This window comes from Aristolochia californica, unplaced genomic scaffold (assembly GCF_029961685.1).
Source record: "Aristolochia californica isolate CCGP_79_NKW_82.1479 unplaced genomic scaffold, dmAriCali1.0.hap1 SCAF_9, whole genome shotgun sequence".
NCBI lineage: Eukaryota > Viridiplantae > Streptophyta > Magnoliopsida > Piperales > Aristolochiaceae > Aristolochia > Aristolochia californica.
Genome location: NW_027182290.1, coordinates 38,921,833 through 38,938,925, shown reverse-complemented (window position 1 = coordinate 38,938,925; position 17,093 = coordinate 38,921,833). Strand labels below are relative to the sequence as shown.

Here is a 17,093-nt window from a genome sequence, read left to right as displayed (position 1 = left end):
CCTTCTTTAAAAAATTTAGATATCTTAAAAAAATTATAATACTTAAATGAAAGGTGGATTGGGCCATGAGTTGAAGAAGAGATGGATCAGTGATACAAAGATAGAGGGACAACGTGGTTAACTTAGGAGGATAGAGACTGGTTGGGGTTGCAACTGAATTTTTTTTTTCTATCTCTCTCGCACTCTTTTCCATCTCTCTTCTCCCTCTCAGCTAGCGACGAGTGACGCCATCCCTTCGTCCATCGAGCAACAAGCGACAAGTGACGTGTCGCAGAGTATCCAGTCGGAGCTTCTCAGTTGCAATGCCTCTAACGTACTGTTAGAGTGCCGCCTCCGTCGTCGTTGTCTCCCTGCACTTATCGGCACCTTGAGGAAGACGATATTGTTGATTTAATTTTTCCTAAGTTAAAAAAATTAAACCAATGTTATTTATTCATTATATTTATTTTTAAATTATTATATATATTAGTGATTTAATAGTGGTAATTAAAATATTGTTAAATCAAGCATTTGATCAATTTTTTTTGTTTTCCAATGCACATGAACTCATTTGCACTAACACCAAATTTGAAGTTGAAGTTTAAATTTTAAGTGTGTTGACTAACCCTCACTTTGGGTGAATCACATGACCCACATACTATTGATGATTGGATTGGGTTGAGTTAATTAATATTTTTCATGGATGTTATGAAATGCATTAAATGACTTTAAAATTCACATGTGATTGATTCTCATGCAAACCAAATAGAGGTAGATTATAACTATTTTTTCAAAATTTATGATTTATCACTTATTTAAATTAACAAGTTTGTACCTTGGCAATTATGAGTCATAGTTGCTCCACCAAATTATTTTTGTAAAAATTAAAAGTGGTAAATACATTTAAAAAAAAATAGAACTATCTTAATTTTCACTAGGTATTCCTCATTATTATTTATTTGTATGTCGTAAAATTGATTTTTAATCTTATAGTTTTTTTTTAAATTCATGATAAATAAAATATAAATTGAGCCATGGGGCAAAGTGGAGAATAGGTTGGAGTATCGGAGTAGGGGTATAAGGTTAAGATTTTCAACACCCTCACAAGTTTTTTGTAGGGTCATGTTTGTGGTTCAAATTAAAGTTCTTGGAAACCTGACTTTGACCCTTGCATACCCTTAGCTTGAGTAAGCATTTATAACTTACGGCTTAGTTTCTAAAAGGAATATTTGGAAATCCTCAAAACTTTCATCGTATTAGTAAAAGTCGAAGGAGGACAAAACAATCACTCCACATAATATACTTACAACATAAAAATAAACAATAGATCTCAAGAATTGTTTTTAGGGGAGGAAGGTTGAGGGGAGAATTTAGAAAAATTAGAAAATATTAAGTTAATAGGATAAATAGATTTATACATCTCGGAAGTTTGAAATCAAATTTAAGTTCTAGTGTAATCAAATTATTATTAAGAATTTTTCTATCCTCTGGTTTTCAACTTATGTTATTTATCTATAACCACTGCAAAAATTTATAATCTCTTAAAAATTATTTATTTTATTATATTTTAAAAGACATATGGATTTAAAATTGAAGCTATTTTATTTTTATTTTTATTTGTATAAAAATCCAAGTCCATGATATCTTATTAACACCTCAATTTTGAAATTCATAGATTTTATTGAATCTTAGTAATCTCAAAATTTTAAGTATCCATAAAGATTTATAACATTTTTATAAATTCATGAACTTGCAGGATTCAACTAACTTTAGAAACCCGAGCTCTCTAAAGCCTCCTAGGGTCTCCCTATTTTTTTGAATAATAATAATAATTAAAATTTTCTTTTCTTTTCTTTTATTCTCATTCTCTCCCAGACTTCGGACTCGAACCCGGAACTGACTTCCGCCTCCCATTCCATCCAGTTAGTTCTTTCTCTTTACCAGTAATAGATTTAAACTGACCTTGGTTTTAATGTTTTGGTTGTATCAGAATCAGTACTGGTCCAATTGCTAAATTAAGAAGGCCGATCCTTGGAGTGGTTTCAGCCATGGAGCTTTTCTTTATATTCTCCTTCGTTGCTCTTCTTGTCTGATATTCGCCTATGCCAACAGCGTACTCCCAGTCGTGTATAACATGAACGACCGGCAAAACCAGAGACACGCTGACGATAAAATGTATCATCTTCATTCGATTAATCGATCATTGCAATCATGAAGCTTAACAATACGATCATCTTCTCCTAATATCATGATGTGTTTGCTCACAGGTGGCAGAAGAAGCTGCGCAACACGGCTTTCTACATGGCGATTGTGGGGAACTTCTGCAGTGCGTTCCTCTTCTATCCCGTCACAAGAGGGTCGTCGATTCTTCCGTTTGTAGGGCTTACGTCGGGAGCGAGTATTAAATACCATATATGGCTCGGAAATTTAGCGATGTTCCTCTTCACCATGCATAGTATAATGTTCATCGTGTATTGGGCTATTGTCAATGATCTGAAGGAGGTAGGTAGGGTTCATGAATCTTAACCCACTTTAACCACCGTTCTGTTCTCCTTTTGATCTCAAAGACCAATCCATTTAAATGTTCAGCTACTTCTACGATTTTCAGATGCTGATATGGGATCATAATTCTAATTCAAACTCAAACATACCAGGGGAGATTGCTATACTCTTTGGACTTGCTTTATGGGTTACAGGTAGGGGTGGCATCGAGCCGAGCCAAGCCCCGAGTCGAGCTTGATTTAAATATTTCGAGTCGAGCCTCGTCTCGAGCCTAAAATTATTATCGAGTTCGAGTCCAACGAGTTCAAGCCAAGCTTCGAGCCTCAACATACATTTAAAACTTTTCAAAAAATATATATCGAATAAAATGTATATAAAATTATGCATACATTTTACATAAAATTGGCATGACCTCTACTTAAAATTGGGCATAATCAATATACATAATACCTGCATAAACACTCCATAAACACTCCATAAAATTGTCTATACATTCCATAAACACTTCATGAAATCGTTTATACACTCCATACACTGCATAACATTATAAATAAACTCCATACAATAATCAATCACAACAAAATTAAGTAAAATATCACTATCAATTTACAATCACCTAAATAAAAACTATAAATCCTTTCAATAAAATCCTATTACTATTACAGACTTACTAGAAAATTACAAGAAATATTTTAAATTTTTCTTAGGAAAGTTAAATGGACCTCTTATTGCCTTTTTTAAGGAAATAAATAAAAATTAATAATTAATCTAATATATTATTTTACTTATCGATAAATTTTTAATCACATCAAATGTCAAACACAAAATTGCTATGAAAATTGCCTCATGCTCAAAGTATTATATCATCAACTGTCAAATATTTATTCAAAAATTTTCTATATGGTTTTCTAACCCATCTTGGCAAGAAAATCTTACTTAGAAAATTATATGATTTTTTAAAAAGAATTTATAATTAGAAAAATATTTTGAAAACACATGAGGCACTAATGGTCCCTATACTTCTATTAAAAACGTCTTTTCAACATTTATTGAAAAAATCACTAATAGTCTCTAGAAACGTATTTCTACTAAAATATCTTTTCAATTTATTTAAGAGCCATGAGGAAGGGACAAAGAGTTTTTTTTTCCTTGTTTATGATCTCGCACGTAGGGGTGGCTTTGAATAAATTATATATAAAATTATGCATACGTTTTTAAAAAATATAATGATAGGGGGCGTTCAAGATTGAATTTCAATAATGGATTAAAATGCACCAATATTAATATTTTTTACTCCAATTGTTGTCTAGCTTGTTTTGTAATTTTGGAATTTGTTACGGCCGCCTTAGTGCCCCTAGATAAAAATTTATATCCTAGGAAAAACTAAAAATATTTTTCCTATGATACATATTCCCAAAAAAACCTTTAAATAAAATCTTATTACTATTAGTGACTTATTAGAAAATTACAGGAAATATTTTAAAATTTTCTTAGGAAAGTTAAATGGACCTTTTATTGTCTCTTCTAGGGAAATAAATAAAAATTAATAATCAATCTAATATATTATTATACTTATCGATAAATTTTTAATTAAATAAAATATCAAACACAAAATTGTTTCATGTTAAAAGTATTACAGCATCAACTGTTAAATACTTATTCAAAAATTTTCTAAACAGTTTTGTACCCCATCTTGGTACGAAAAATCTTACTTAGAAAATTATATGATTTTTAATAAAAAAATTCAATTAGAAAAATGTTTAAGAAAACATGAGACACTAATAGTTTATAGAAAATTATTTCTATAAAATTTATTTTTAATTTTTTCCAGAGGAAAAAGTTTTATTTTTTTTTATTTTATGATCTCGCATGTGCGAGATCATCTTCTCACGAGGGAGGGGGGAGATTATTTCTCCCCTGTTCTGGTTTTCCATCGAGATGACGCGGAGGGAAGGGGGTTACCACACCGGGGAGGACTTATCGTCGGGGATGACGGCCACGACGGAGTCAGCGGCGACGGAAGCGGCGGTGACGGAAGTGTCGGCGACGGAAACAGAGGCGACGGTGAGGAGAGGAAGAAATCGAATGGACGGCCACAGAGGCGGCCGGCGAGCAGCTACGACGGCGGTATAGACGGCCGGCGAACAGCTGCGACGGCGGTATAGACGGCCGGCGAACAGCTGCGACGGCGGTAGAGGCGGCGACAACAACCGATGGGAGAGGTCGGCGGTGACGAGGGGGTAGGAAAATTTTTTCCCCCTCTCGCTCTCGCTCCTGCTCCCCCGCTCACCCGTTACCAATCCGACTCACTTCGAGTCGGCTCGCGAGCCGAAGAACAGAACCTAACTTCGATCGAGCTCGGCTCGTTAAGGTAAACGAGCCGATTTCGATGCTCGAACTCAGCTCGAGGTCGATAAATGACGAATCGAACCGAGCCGGTACCGAGCCGAACTGAACCGGCTCGCGAACCGGCTCGATTCGAAGCCACCCCTAGTTACAGGGCATCCTCGCATGAGGAAAATGTTCGAGCTCTTCTTTTACACACATCAGCTCTATTCACTTCATGTTCTTCTTCATGCTTCACACTGGATTCTACTTCATGAGTTTTCCTGGTTTTATCTCTTCTTCATCGATCGGTACTTTGAGGTTCTTACAATCTCGTCAAAAGGTCCGATTAGTCTCTGCTCGGATTCTGCCATGCGAAACCGTTGAGCTCAACTTCTCTAAGAGCTTAAGTTAGCTTCTGCTGGTCCCAACAAACTCATTATATATTCTCATAAAAAATAAAAAATAAAACCTTTCAGCAAATGGATCTTTATTATAAACTAAACATTTGTTTTTCTTTTGTCAGCGTTGGATTACACTACTACAAGTTTCGTGAGCATCAACGTGCTTGCAATTTCTTCCCAGCAATGGCACCCTTTCACGGTCAGCTCCAATAGCAGCCTGGAGCCCCATAGGATTAGTGTTATCATCAAGAATGATGGAAGCTGGTCGCGAAAGCTGATCGAGAAACTTGCTTCTTCGTCTCCACTTGATCGTTTGGAAGTTTCCATGGAAAGACCTTACACTGATTTTTGATCGATTAGTTTAAGTCTCATTTTCAAATAAATCCACTAACCCAAGCGTTGTAATGAGTGCAGGCATGAAACATTAGTGATTGAGGCAGTGGCATTTCACCGATGATCTCCATCATCCGTGAAATCATCTTCAGGAAAGCCAACATTGGTTGCAGAACGTCTCGACTCGTTCTTATATGCGCCTTCAAGCACTCTGTAGACCTCACCTTGCTCAATCTCATCCTCCCTCTTTATGGAACGTCACTGGATATTTCTCAGCTCCAAATTGAGATTGAAGAGTTTTTTACAAGAGACAAAGGACCCGCCCTTAGCGAGAAAACCCAAACGAAGACTATATTTTTCAGGCCTCACCCATCGGATAAGCCCTTCTCTGCAACCTTGGGTTCCAACGGTTGGCTTTGGCTCGGAGCTATAATCTTAAGTTCCTTCGTAATTTTTCTTATTCTCTCCGGACTCGTCGGCCGTTTCTATGTTTACCCAAAAGACAAGAACACCAACAAGATCTACTCGTGGACGGCCAGAGCTTCACTTAACGCTCTATTCGCCTGTCTCTCTAACCTGCAACCATTACAGTTCCCTTCAGCAAGAGAAGATATGATCGGCAAGCTAGTCGGATCCAAAGCATTGACCTTACAAGCCCTACAAGCTCGCCAGACAAAGAGCTGGAGAGCCTCCCTGATCAATCCATTATTGAGAATACAAAGGTTCACTATGGTGCGAGGCCAAACCTCGACAGTAAGTTCCCTTGCCCCTGTTTCTTCACTGGTTAACGTATTCCTTTCCTGTTCCTGCTACTAAACATACTTCAATGGTGGCTTTCCCATGCAGAGATGCTTCTCGATTACGAAGGATCCAGTATAGGTGTCCTGGTTTGTGGTCCGGCACTGATGGGTCATGAGGTTGGGTTTGAACAATATTTATTATGAGTCCATTAGCTACAGTTCCTGAGGCAGAAAACTACAGCAGTCGCATTGGCCGCTCTCATATGTTAATAGACTTTGTTATATAAAGTAGAAGCCATATTTCGCACGGGAATTCAATGGAAAACAAAGATCCAGATCTAGATCCAATAAATAGCCGGAAACATATCACGGTTCAACATAAAATAACATGGTAGAGCAAAATCTATGAATCTATCAAACAAGATCAAATCAGGAACAACAACAACATAAAGAAAATAACATTGCACAGAGCAGCAACTTGCATACAATACATTTCATGAAAATTATGAGAAATATTTGTTAAAATATTAATATCAAGGTTAGGAAAGTTTGCGATTAATAAATCTAAGGTGAAGACGAAAGTTGATTCTCTTCTACAGCTAGTATAATCAATCTATTACGAAGAGAAACTTTGAAACAATCAAATTATTACAGCAACAAAAATGTTCATGGATTTGAGCTACTTGCCAACATGTTCTACAGCTAGTATAATCAATCTATTACGAAGAGAAACTTTGAAACAATCAAATTATTACAGCAGCAAAAATGTTCATGGATTTGAGCTACTCGCCTTCTGCTCGGTGAAGAAGATTACTTCTATTGACATCTATAAATGATACCTAGAAGAACAAGACCCGGATTAGGAAACCACAAAACTTATTGCTTCCAGCATCATGTTCAGGTTTTCGTTCAGGCAGAAATTACCATCCGCATTTCTCTGTCCAGGCACATGAATGGGATAAACACACTATAAATATTCTTCGCACCATTGAAAGAGTTAATGCGATCAAGAAAGTTTGATAGGTTCTCCACAGAGACTCTCCAACTCAATTTCTAGCAGAGGCAGCAAACTTGCTTTTGTCCTCCTATAAACCCAAGTTTGAGATGACTGATCCCAATCGAACCGAAATGGCCCACTGCAAAATAGAAATTTAAACACCAACATCATATAAACAGAGAACAAAACATGATATGTCATGCAATACTAACTGAAGATTTCTCAGATATCATAGAGGAATGCTATCAAACATATCCTTGTTAGCTTCTCAACGGGAAGTTTAAATAAACAAACCAAAGCCATATCTTAATGGCAAAGTTTTACCGCTTATCTTCTTTTAGCCCCCCTTCTTTTCTTTTCTTTTTTTTTGAAAAAGATGTGTATATATATTAACAAGAAAATACAGAAATTACAAAGAGGAGAGCATCTCCCTGACAACCAGGGATTGTAGGGTAGCTCCATTTTTAGAAAGCGCTTTGGCTGCCGAATTGGCGGATCTCGGTATGTGAGACCAAATACAAGATAATAATGAGCAAATTTCAATAATCTCCTAAAAAATATCCCAATGACGCCACGGGGGAGGGGATGTACGCTTGCACCATCCAATGACCACCTTCGAGTCCCCTTCAATATAGAGTGGACCAGTGCACTTATCTCGGAAAACACGGAGCCCGTTGAGGAGACCATTAAGCTCCACCGACGAAGAGTCTGTAATTCCTAAAGGGCCGGCATATGAGTAAAGTTGGTTACCTAGGTGGTCCGAGATAACCCCGCCGAGTTCTAAGAGTCCGGGATTACCCAGAGAAGAACCATCAAAGTTCAACTTAAGGTAGCCAGGATCAGGAGGCGTCCATTCCTGCATAGTCCAGGCATTTGTCCTCAAGTACATCCTACCCAAATTAAACCAGTTCTCACGGATATGAGTCCCCACAAATGAGGAGAAAGACTTCTTCGTGAGGAGTGAAGAGAAAACATGCCCTACCACTCGATCCGCCTCCTAATCCGCAGATTCGAATTTACCTTCAAACCTTCTACGGTTGTGTCCATTCCATAAACCCCACGGTATGTAGCTAGCACAGGCCGAGAGCATCACCTTTCTGAGACCATGACGGGACATACCAAGTAGCGATTTACTAAATGAGAGCAAATCGGCCGCTATACAGAATTGAATCCCCATCATGCTGAGAATGGATGTCCACACCTTCCCTGAGAAGATGCAATGAAGTATAACGTGACTAGTGGACTCCCCTTCCTTTCACTGTTCTAACTATGAATGTTGCAGAAGAGAACTAACATTATGCCTTTTGTATCAGGTATTCACCACAGAGGGACAAAATCAATAGTCCTCTCAATTCTACCAGTTGATTATTTTTTTCATTGAATGGTCAGTTGAATTTGATTCTGTGCAACAGACACAAAAACGGAAAGAAGGTAAATCATTGCCCCTTTTCAGCTAACCCATCTCAATAATAATATTAGCCTTCAAGACTATAGAGCATGCCTTTTTTTCCCCAAAAAGTAGTGCATGCTTTTATGTACCTACTTTTTGCAACAGGAAAGGGACTAAAAGATGGTCTTGACACAGCTGCAAACAGCTGAACATCATCCCATGCTATCGAAGCGAAGGAGTCAAGGGCAGAAAAATTGCCTCCCTCCGGCTAATCAGTGATATTAATTATTTAGACCAGTCCATGCACTCAGGAAAATAATGAAGAAGCACAACTCATCCTACCTAGAATGCAAGTTTGAGCAATTTAATTCCTCATGTGCATATTAAAAGAATCAAATACCACATTCGGTAATAAAAAGTTGATTTAAGATGCACCATCAAATGACCACAGCTACACAGTCTTCAGAGAAATAAAGAGCAAAAACAGGAAATTACTGGTTCCTATCAATCAATTTGACATATTACTGTTTTATTCTTGAATCAATTACGCAAAAAGGTGGGAAAATAGTGATTGAGCTAAAACTTTTCCAGTACCTAAAACCTAACCAGTAGTAAATGGACTCAATATTGACTCTCTGACTAAACTAAAAGTAAAAAAATCAACACAAGAGACAGTGACGTGAGAAAAACTGTTTTCCACATGTTCAAGTTTCAGAGCGAAACATACCTAATTGGAGAGGACAACCATATCTGTCTATTTGGTGTTTGCTTGTTCAAGACATATGTACCCAAAGTCCCCAACTTCACCGTTAAGACTTGGTTCTGTCATAAACATGCCCACAAAGTTAACCTTTGTCAGCTGTTGAGCCAAAAAAATTAATCTCATATCAGCAAATTAAGAAACTCTGAGATGAACTTCTGAAAATCCACCTCATCATTCTCACCCCATAATCTACATCATAGGCATCAATCTGGACAGAATCACCATATTCCTGTCACAATTAAAACATAAAAGAAATTATTAAATCAAATTTCATTACACACATGAAACAGAAACAAATAAAATAAGGCATCTTATACCAAAGAAAAAAAAAACTATACATGCTTCAGTATCCAATGCCTTTGGATAAATGTATAGCTGCAAAGAAAATATGATAATCACGGAAATATTAAAAATTCAAGTACTATTAAGTTTACCCGCACAAATTATAACACTTCATATCATAAAGACAGTAGGTGAAATTTGAAAATAATTGATCAAAACCCTATTCCACATGTTTCAGAAAATCATTACCTCTAATTTCTCTTGTAAGTCGTTCAGAGTGGCATCTGCCAACCTATGAAATTCATCTTCTTGCAGGAGAGAACTGTCATTGAAAGAAAACCCACTCATTCACCACTCACTGAGGTTATTGTGTAGGAATCACTTCAAATAATGTAGAGCACTTCTCCACTCTACAAGTGTAAAGTGCATCAATTTGCTAGTGATAATTCACAAACGGAGAAACTTAAAAGCCCCTTTTAGACCCTAAGGAATAATTTGCACTGATAAAAGAAAATTAACAAAAGAATTCTAGTCTCCTGTCATGGTCATGTTGGTTCCTCACAAGATAAACAATTCATATCCAAACAAAAAGATTCAAAAAGCATATCAGTAATAGGTCAAAGAAAAAAAAATGGAACAAAGACGAATCATATACCTATAATCAATCACAGCAGGTCCTTGCTTGTCATCAAGATCCAAAGAACGTGAGGAAAAAAACCTAGAAATGGAGGATGACTTTCTCTCCATAAAATCAGGAAGCATCAAAGGCTTAACGATTGGACAACAAGGAAGGAACAGAGAAGAACGAAACACAAATAATTGATTCAATAGTCTTCTTCTGATCAGAGATCTTGTAAATAAGCAAGCCATTTTAGCCGATCAGAAGAGTTGAGTTTCCAGGACAGGGGTAATGAAAATAAATTGTGTAGAAAGCTCCAAGACCACAAGAAGGATCCCAGAATGTTCAAAAACTACCCCTTCATAAAATCTAGCCCTTGAAATCTTAACTCTTCAATTGGTGATCAGAAAATGGCCTACACAATTAGCTCCAAACCGATGCCTGTGGAGTCTCCTGAAATCAAGAACAAACATAGTGATTACTAGTTTGGTCAAGAGATTGTTGACATCAAAAGACAAATAGTACAATTTATTTTGATTAGATGCAAGCTATAGTTCTTTTCTTTTTTTCACGCTTTCATCCGTACTAGTTTTTTTCTTTTTCTGAATGTTGATTAGTCATGAAGATTGTGATTGTTTCCCCACATGATATTTAAACTCAAGATCTCACACTAGAAATTCCCCATATGATCATTGGGCCATTGAGCCAAGGATCCAATCCATGATCATACAATTTTCCATCCCACAACACACAAATAACCTGGGGAGCACAAACTGGACCTTAACCCACACATACAACCTACTCTAATACCATGTTGAGTTTTTTGGGGTTGAGGCCAGTTCCATCCCAAAATGACTCGCCACTTAGGAGGCCTATTATTCAATTATAACCCATTAACTTTTTTCTCACTTTTCAATGTGGGATTCTTTCCCAGTCAATACTAATGTTTTGGGATCTAAAGAAACAAGGTATACTACAAAAGTGCAATTTGAGCACTGGAGAACAACCACACCTTTGAGTCCAAAAACCTAGAGAGAGAGAGAGAGAGAAACAGATTAATATTTTTGAAATTTATTACAGATAACGAATACTGTGAAAGGTCTTTGTTTTGTACTGCTATATTCTTGAATATCACACAAGAGGGAGAGAGGAGAGAGAAAGAGAGACCTATGAGGAAATTTGGAGAAACAGATTAATATTTTTGAAATTTATTACAGATAACGAATACTGTGAAAGGTCTTTGTTTTGTACTGCTATATTCTTGAATATCACACAAGAGAGAGAGAGAGAGAGAGAGAGACCTATGAGGAAATTTGGAGAAACAGATTAATATTTATGAAATTTATTACAGATAACGAATACTATGAAAGGTCTTTGTTTTGTACTGCTATATTCTTGAATATCACACAAGAGAGAGAGAGAGAGAGGAGAGAGAGAGAAAGAGAGAGAGAAAGAGAGAGAGGAGAGAAAGAGAGAGAGGAGAGAGGAGAGAGAGTGAGAGAGAGAGAGAGTCCACAGGCAATAGTTTGGGGCTAATTGTGTAGGCCATTTGCTGATCACCAATTGGAGGGTTAAGATTTCAAGGGCTAGATTTTATGAAGGGGTAGTTTTTGGACATTCTGGGATGTTTCTTGTGGTCCTGGAGCTTTCTACACAATTTATTTTCATTAACCCTGTCCAAGAAACTCAACACTTCTGATCGGCTAAAATGGCTTGCTTGTTTACAAGATCTTTGATCAGAAGAAGACTATTGAATCAATTATTTGTGTTTCGTTCTCTCTGTTCCTTCCTTGTTGTCCAATTGTTAAGCCTTTGATGCTTCCTAACTTTATGGAGAGAAAGTCATCCTCCATTTCTAGGTTTTTTTCCTCACGTTCTTTGGATGTTGATGACAATCAAGGACCTGCTGTGATTGATTATAGGTATGTGATTCGTCTTTGTTCCATGTTTTTTTCTTTGACCTATTACCGATATACTTTTTGAATCTTTTTGTTTGAATATGAATTGTTTATCTTGCGAGGAACCAACATGACTATGACAGGAGACTAGAATTCTTTTGTTAATTTTCTTTTATCAGTGCGAATTATTCCTTAGGGTCTAAAAGGGGCTTTTAAGTTTCTCTGTTTGTGAATAATCTTTTTTTTTTTTGAAGATGTATTAATAAAACGGAAGAGAATTACAAAATTTGTGGGAGCACGTCCCTTACAACCAATGATTGTAGGGTAGCTCCCTGCCTGGCAAGCACATCAGCCGCCGAATTAGCGGATCTCGGAATGTGAGACCAAATACAAGGAACAATTGAGGTAATATCTAAAATTTCTTTAAAAGTATCCCAATGCCTCCACGGAGGAGAAGACGCTTTCTCACACCAACCTATCACCACTTTGGAGTCCCCATCAACATGGAGAGGCCCCCTACATTTATCTCTGAAGATACGAAAACGGGAGAGGAGACCATGCAATTCAGCAGACGTAGAGTCTGATATACCAAGGGGGCCGGCATAAGTGAAAAACTGATTACCGGAATAGTTTGAAATAACGCCTCCGAAACATGAAATACCAGGGTTGCCTAGAGACGAACCGCCAAAATTTAACTTTAGGAAACCAAGATCAGAAGGAGTCCATTCTTTCATGACCGGAGGTTTTTTCCCAATGTGCATCAATGCCAAGTTTCTCCAATTTTCACGAATGGATCCGTTTGTGAATTATCACTGGCAAATTGATACACTTTACACTTGTAAAGTGGAGAAGTGCTCTACATTATTTGAAGTGATTCTTACACAATAACCTCAATGAGTGGCGAATGAGTGGGTCTTCTTTGAATGGCAGTTCTCTCCCGCAAGAAGATGAATTTCATAGGCTGGCAGATGCCACTCTGAACGACTTACAAGAGAAATTAGAGGTAATGCTTTTCTGAAACATGTGAAATAGGGTTTTGATCAATTATGTTCAAATTTCACCTACTGTCTTTATGATATGAAGTGTTATAATTTGTGCAGAGTAAACTTAATAGTACTTGAATTTTTAATATTTCCGTGATTATCATATTTTCTTTGCAGCTATACATTTATCCAAAGGCATTGGATACTAAAGCATGTATAGTTTTTTTTTTTCTTTGGTATAAGATGCCTTATTTTATTTGTTTATGTTTCATGTGTGTAATGAAATTTGATTTAATAATTTCTTTTATGTTTTAATTGTGACAGGAATATGGTGATTCTGACCAGATTGATGCCTATGATATAGATTATGGGGTGAGAATGATGAGGTGGATTTTCGGAAGTTCATCTCAGAGTTTCTTAATTTGCTGATATGAGATTAATTTTTTTGGCTCAACAGCTGACAAAGGTTAACTTTGTGGGCATGTTTATGACAGAACCAAGTCTTAACAGTGAAGTTGGGGACTTTGGGTACTTATGTCTTGAACAAGCAAACACCAAATAGACAGATATGGTTGTCCTCTCCAATTAGGTATGTTTCACGATGAAACTAGAACATATGGAAACCAGTTTTTCTCACGTCACTGTCTCTTGTGTTGATTTTTTTACTTTTAGTTTAGTCAAAGAGTCAATATTTGAGTCCATTTACTACTGGTTAGGTTTTAGGTACTGGAAAAGTTTTAGCTCAATCACTATTTTCCCACCTTTTTGCGTAATTGATTCAAGAATAAAACAGTAATATGTCAAATTGATTGATAGGAACCAGTAATTTCCTGTTTTTGCTCTTTATTTCTCTGAAGACTGTGTAGCTGTGGTCATTTGATGGTGCATCTTAAATCAACTTTTTATTACCGAATGTGGTATTTGATTCTTTTAATATGCACATGAGGAATTAAATTGCTCAAACTTGCATTCTAGGTAGGATGAGTTGTGTTTCTTCATTATTTTCCTGAGTGCATGGACTGGTCTAAATAATTAATATCACTGATTAGCCGGAGGGAGGCAATTTTTCTGCCCTTGACTCCTTCGCTTCGATAGCATGGGATGATGTTCAGCTGTTTGCAGCTGTGTCAAGACCATCTTTTAGTCCCTTTCCTGTTGCAAAAAGTAGGTACATAAAAGCATGCACTACTTTTTGGGGAAAAAAAGGCATGCTCTATAGTCTTGAAGGCTAATATTATTATTGAGATGGGTTAGCTGAAAAGGGGCAATGATTTACCTTCTTTCCGTTTTTGTGTCTGTTGCACAGAATCAAATTCAACTGACCATTCAATGAAAAAAATAATCAACTGGTAGAATTGAGAGGACTATTGATTTTGTCCCTCTGTTACCTGATACAAAAGGCATAATGTTAGTTCTCCTCTGCAACATTCATAGTTAGAACAGTGAAAGGAAGGGGAGTCCACTAGTCACGTTATACTTCATTGCATCTTCTCAGGGAAGGTGTGGACATCCATTCTCAGCATGATGGGGATTCAATTCTGTATGGCGGCCAATTTGCTCTCATTCAGTAAATCGCTACTTGGTATGTCCCTTCCTGGTCTCAGAAAGGTGATGCTCTCGGCCTGGTGCTAGCTACATATCGTGGAGTTTATGGAATGAACACAATTGTAGAAGGTTTGAAGGTAAAATTGAATCTGCGGATCGGGTGACGGATCGAGTGGTAGGGCATGTTTCCTCTTGGCTCCTAACGAAGAAGTCTTTCTCCTCATTTGTGGGGACTCCTATCCGTGAGAACTGGTTTAATTTGGCTAGGATGCACTTGAGGACAAATGCCCGGACTATGCAGGAATGGACCCCTTCTGACCCTGGTTACCTTAAGCTGAACTTTGATGGTTCTTCTCTGGGTAATCCCGAACTCTCAGAATTCGGCGGGGTTATCTCAGACCACCTAGGTAACCAACTTTACTCATATGCCGGCCCTTTAGGAATCACAGACTCTACGTCGGTGGAGCTTCACGGTCTCCTCAATGGGCTCTGTGTTTTCCGAGATAAGTGCACTGGTCCACTCTATATTGAAGGGGACTCGAAGGTGGTCATTGGATGGTGCGAGCGTACATCCCCTCCCCCGTGGTGTCATTGGGACAGTTTTTGGGAGATTACTGAAATTTGCTCATTATTATCTTGTATTTGGTCTCACATACCGAGATCCGCCAATTCGGCAGCCGATGCAATTGCTAAAAACGGAACCACCCTACAATCCCGGGTTGTCAGGGAGATGCTCTCCTCTTTTTAATTTATGTATTTTCTTGTTAATATATATACACATCTTTTCAAAAAAATATAAAGAAAGGAAGGGGGGCTAAAAGAAGATAAGTAGTAAAACTTTGCCATTATGATATAGCTTGGGTTTGTTTATTTAAACTTCCCGTTGAGAAGCTAACAAGGATACGTTTGATAGCATTCCTCTATGATATCTGAGAAATCTTCCGTTAATATTGCATTGCATGACATCATGTTTTGTTCTCTGTTTATCTGATGTTAGTGTTTAAATTTCTATTTTGCAATGGGCCATTTCGGTTCGATTGGGATCAATCATCTCAAACTTGGGTTTATAGGAGGACAAAAGCAAGTTTGATGCCCCTGCTAGAAACTGAGTTGGCGAGTCTCTGTGGAGAACCTATCAAACTTTCTTGATCGCATTAACTCTTTCAATGGTGCGAAGAATATTAATAGAGTGTTTTCATCCCATTGTAATTTCTGCCTGAACGAAAACCTGAACATGATGCTAGAAGCAATAAGTTTTGTGGTTTCCAAATTCGGGTCTTGTTCTTCTAGGTATCATCTATAGATGTCAATAGAAGTAATCTTCTTCACCGAGCAGAACATGTTGGCGAGCAGCTCAAATCCATGAACATTTTTGCTGCTGTAATAATTTGATTGTTCCAAAGTTTCTCTTCGTAATAGATCGATTATACTAGCTGTAGAAGAGAATCAACTTTCGTCTTCACCTTAAGTTTATTAAACGCGAACTTTCCTATCCTTGATATTAATATTTTAACAAATATTTCTCATAATTTTCATGAAATGTAATCTATGTAAGTTGCTGCTCTGTACCTCGTCAGTGATGGGGGTCGGGTTTCGTTGGCTAATGGACGCCCGTGTAGGCGACTCAACCTTATTTAAACTGGACTAAACACCGTAAACTCTAAACCAATAATTGAGAACCTTAAAAAAAACCTAATAAACCCTAAACCCTCAACCCTTAAAACCCTAACCCTAGACCCCATACCCCCTAAACCTCCTAAACCCTAATTCCAGAACTTAAACAAAAATCCCTAGATCTTAAAAACCGTAAAAGCCCCAAACCCTAAACCCTATCACCCAATAAACCTTAACTGAAAAAAAAATTGAAAAAAAAAATTAAACCCTAATTCCAGAACCTAAACCCTAACAATACCATAAATCCTTAACCCCTAAATACAGAGCACCAAACCCTAAAAACACTAAACCCTAGCCCTAATTACAAATTTAGACCCTAAACTGTAACACTAAATCCCACAATTATGCTAAAATAACCCCAAATTAGGCACTGAAACTAAAATTAAATCAAATACAACACTCATTTAATCAGGAAAAATTAGGGTTTAGTCATACCTTCTGAAATTTGGGGAAAACCGAAGCCGACGGCTGAAATCGAAGCCGAATGGGGAAATCGATGCGGAACCGAAGTAGAAATTAAGAAATCGAAGCCCAAATGTCAAAATCGAAGAAAATCGAAGCCGAAATAGGGGAAATCGCACGAAATCGGAAGGTATTTTGGGGGAAAAATAATAGCAAGAGGAAGAAGGGAGTGAGATGCCGACAGGGAGAAGAGAGGG

At 37.4% G+C, this 17,093-nt stretch overlaps 1 protein-coding gene across 2 annotated transcripts; it reads right to left on the bottom strand.

Annotated features, from left to right (window-relative positions):
• Positions 1–6,897: 6,897 nt before the first annotated feature.
• Positions 6,898–16,959, bottom strand: LOC137941336 (frataxin, mitochondrial). 2 transcript variants are annotated; one of them, XR_011110388.1, is made up of 7 exons: positions 16,870–16,959; positions 10,371–10,787; positions 9,965–10,037; positions 9,615–9,662; positions 9,398–9,492; positions 7,208–7,419; positions 6,898–7,122 (listed from the first exon to the last, which is right to left on the bottom strand). XR_011110388.1 is itself a non-coding variant. In XM_068786703.1 (6 exons), exons 2-6 carry the CDS (start codon positions 10,583–10,585, stop codon positions 7,290–7,292), a joined length of 561 nt encoding a protein of 186 aa, XP_068642804.1. In that variant the 5' UTR covers positions 10,586–10,787; positions 16,870–16,959; the 3' UTR covers positions 6,898–7,289. The 2 variants fall into 2 exon arrangements, 1 of the variants encoding a protein (XP_068642804.1); XM_068786703.1 differs by having other exon boundaries at positions 6,898–7,419.
• Between the last annotated feature and the right edge of the window lie 134 nt (positions 16,960–17,093).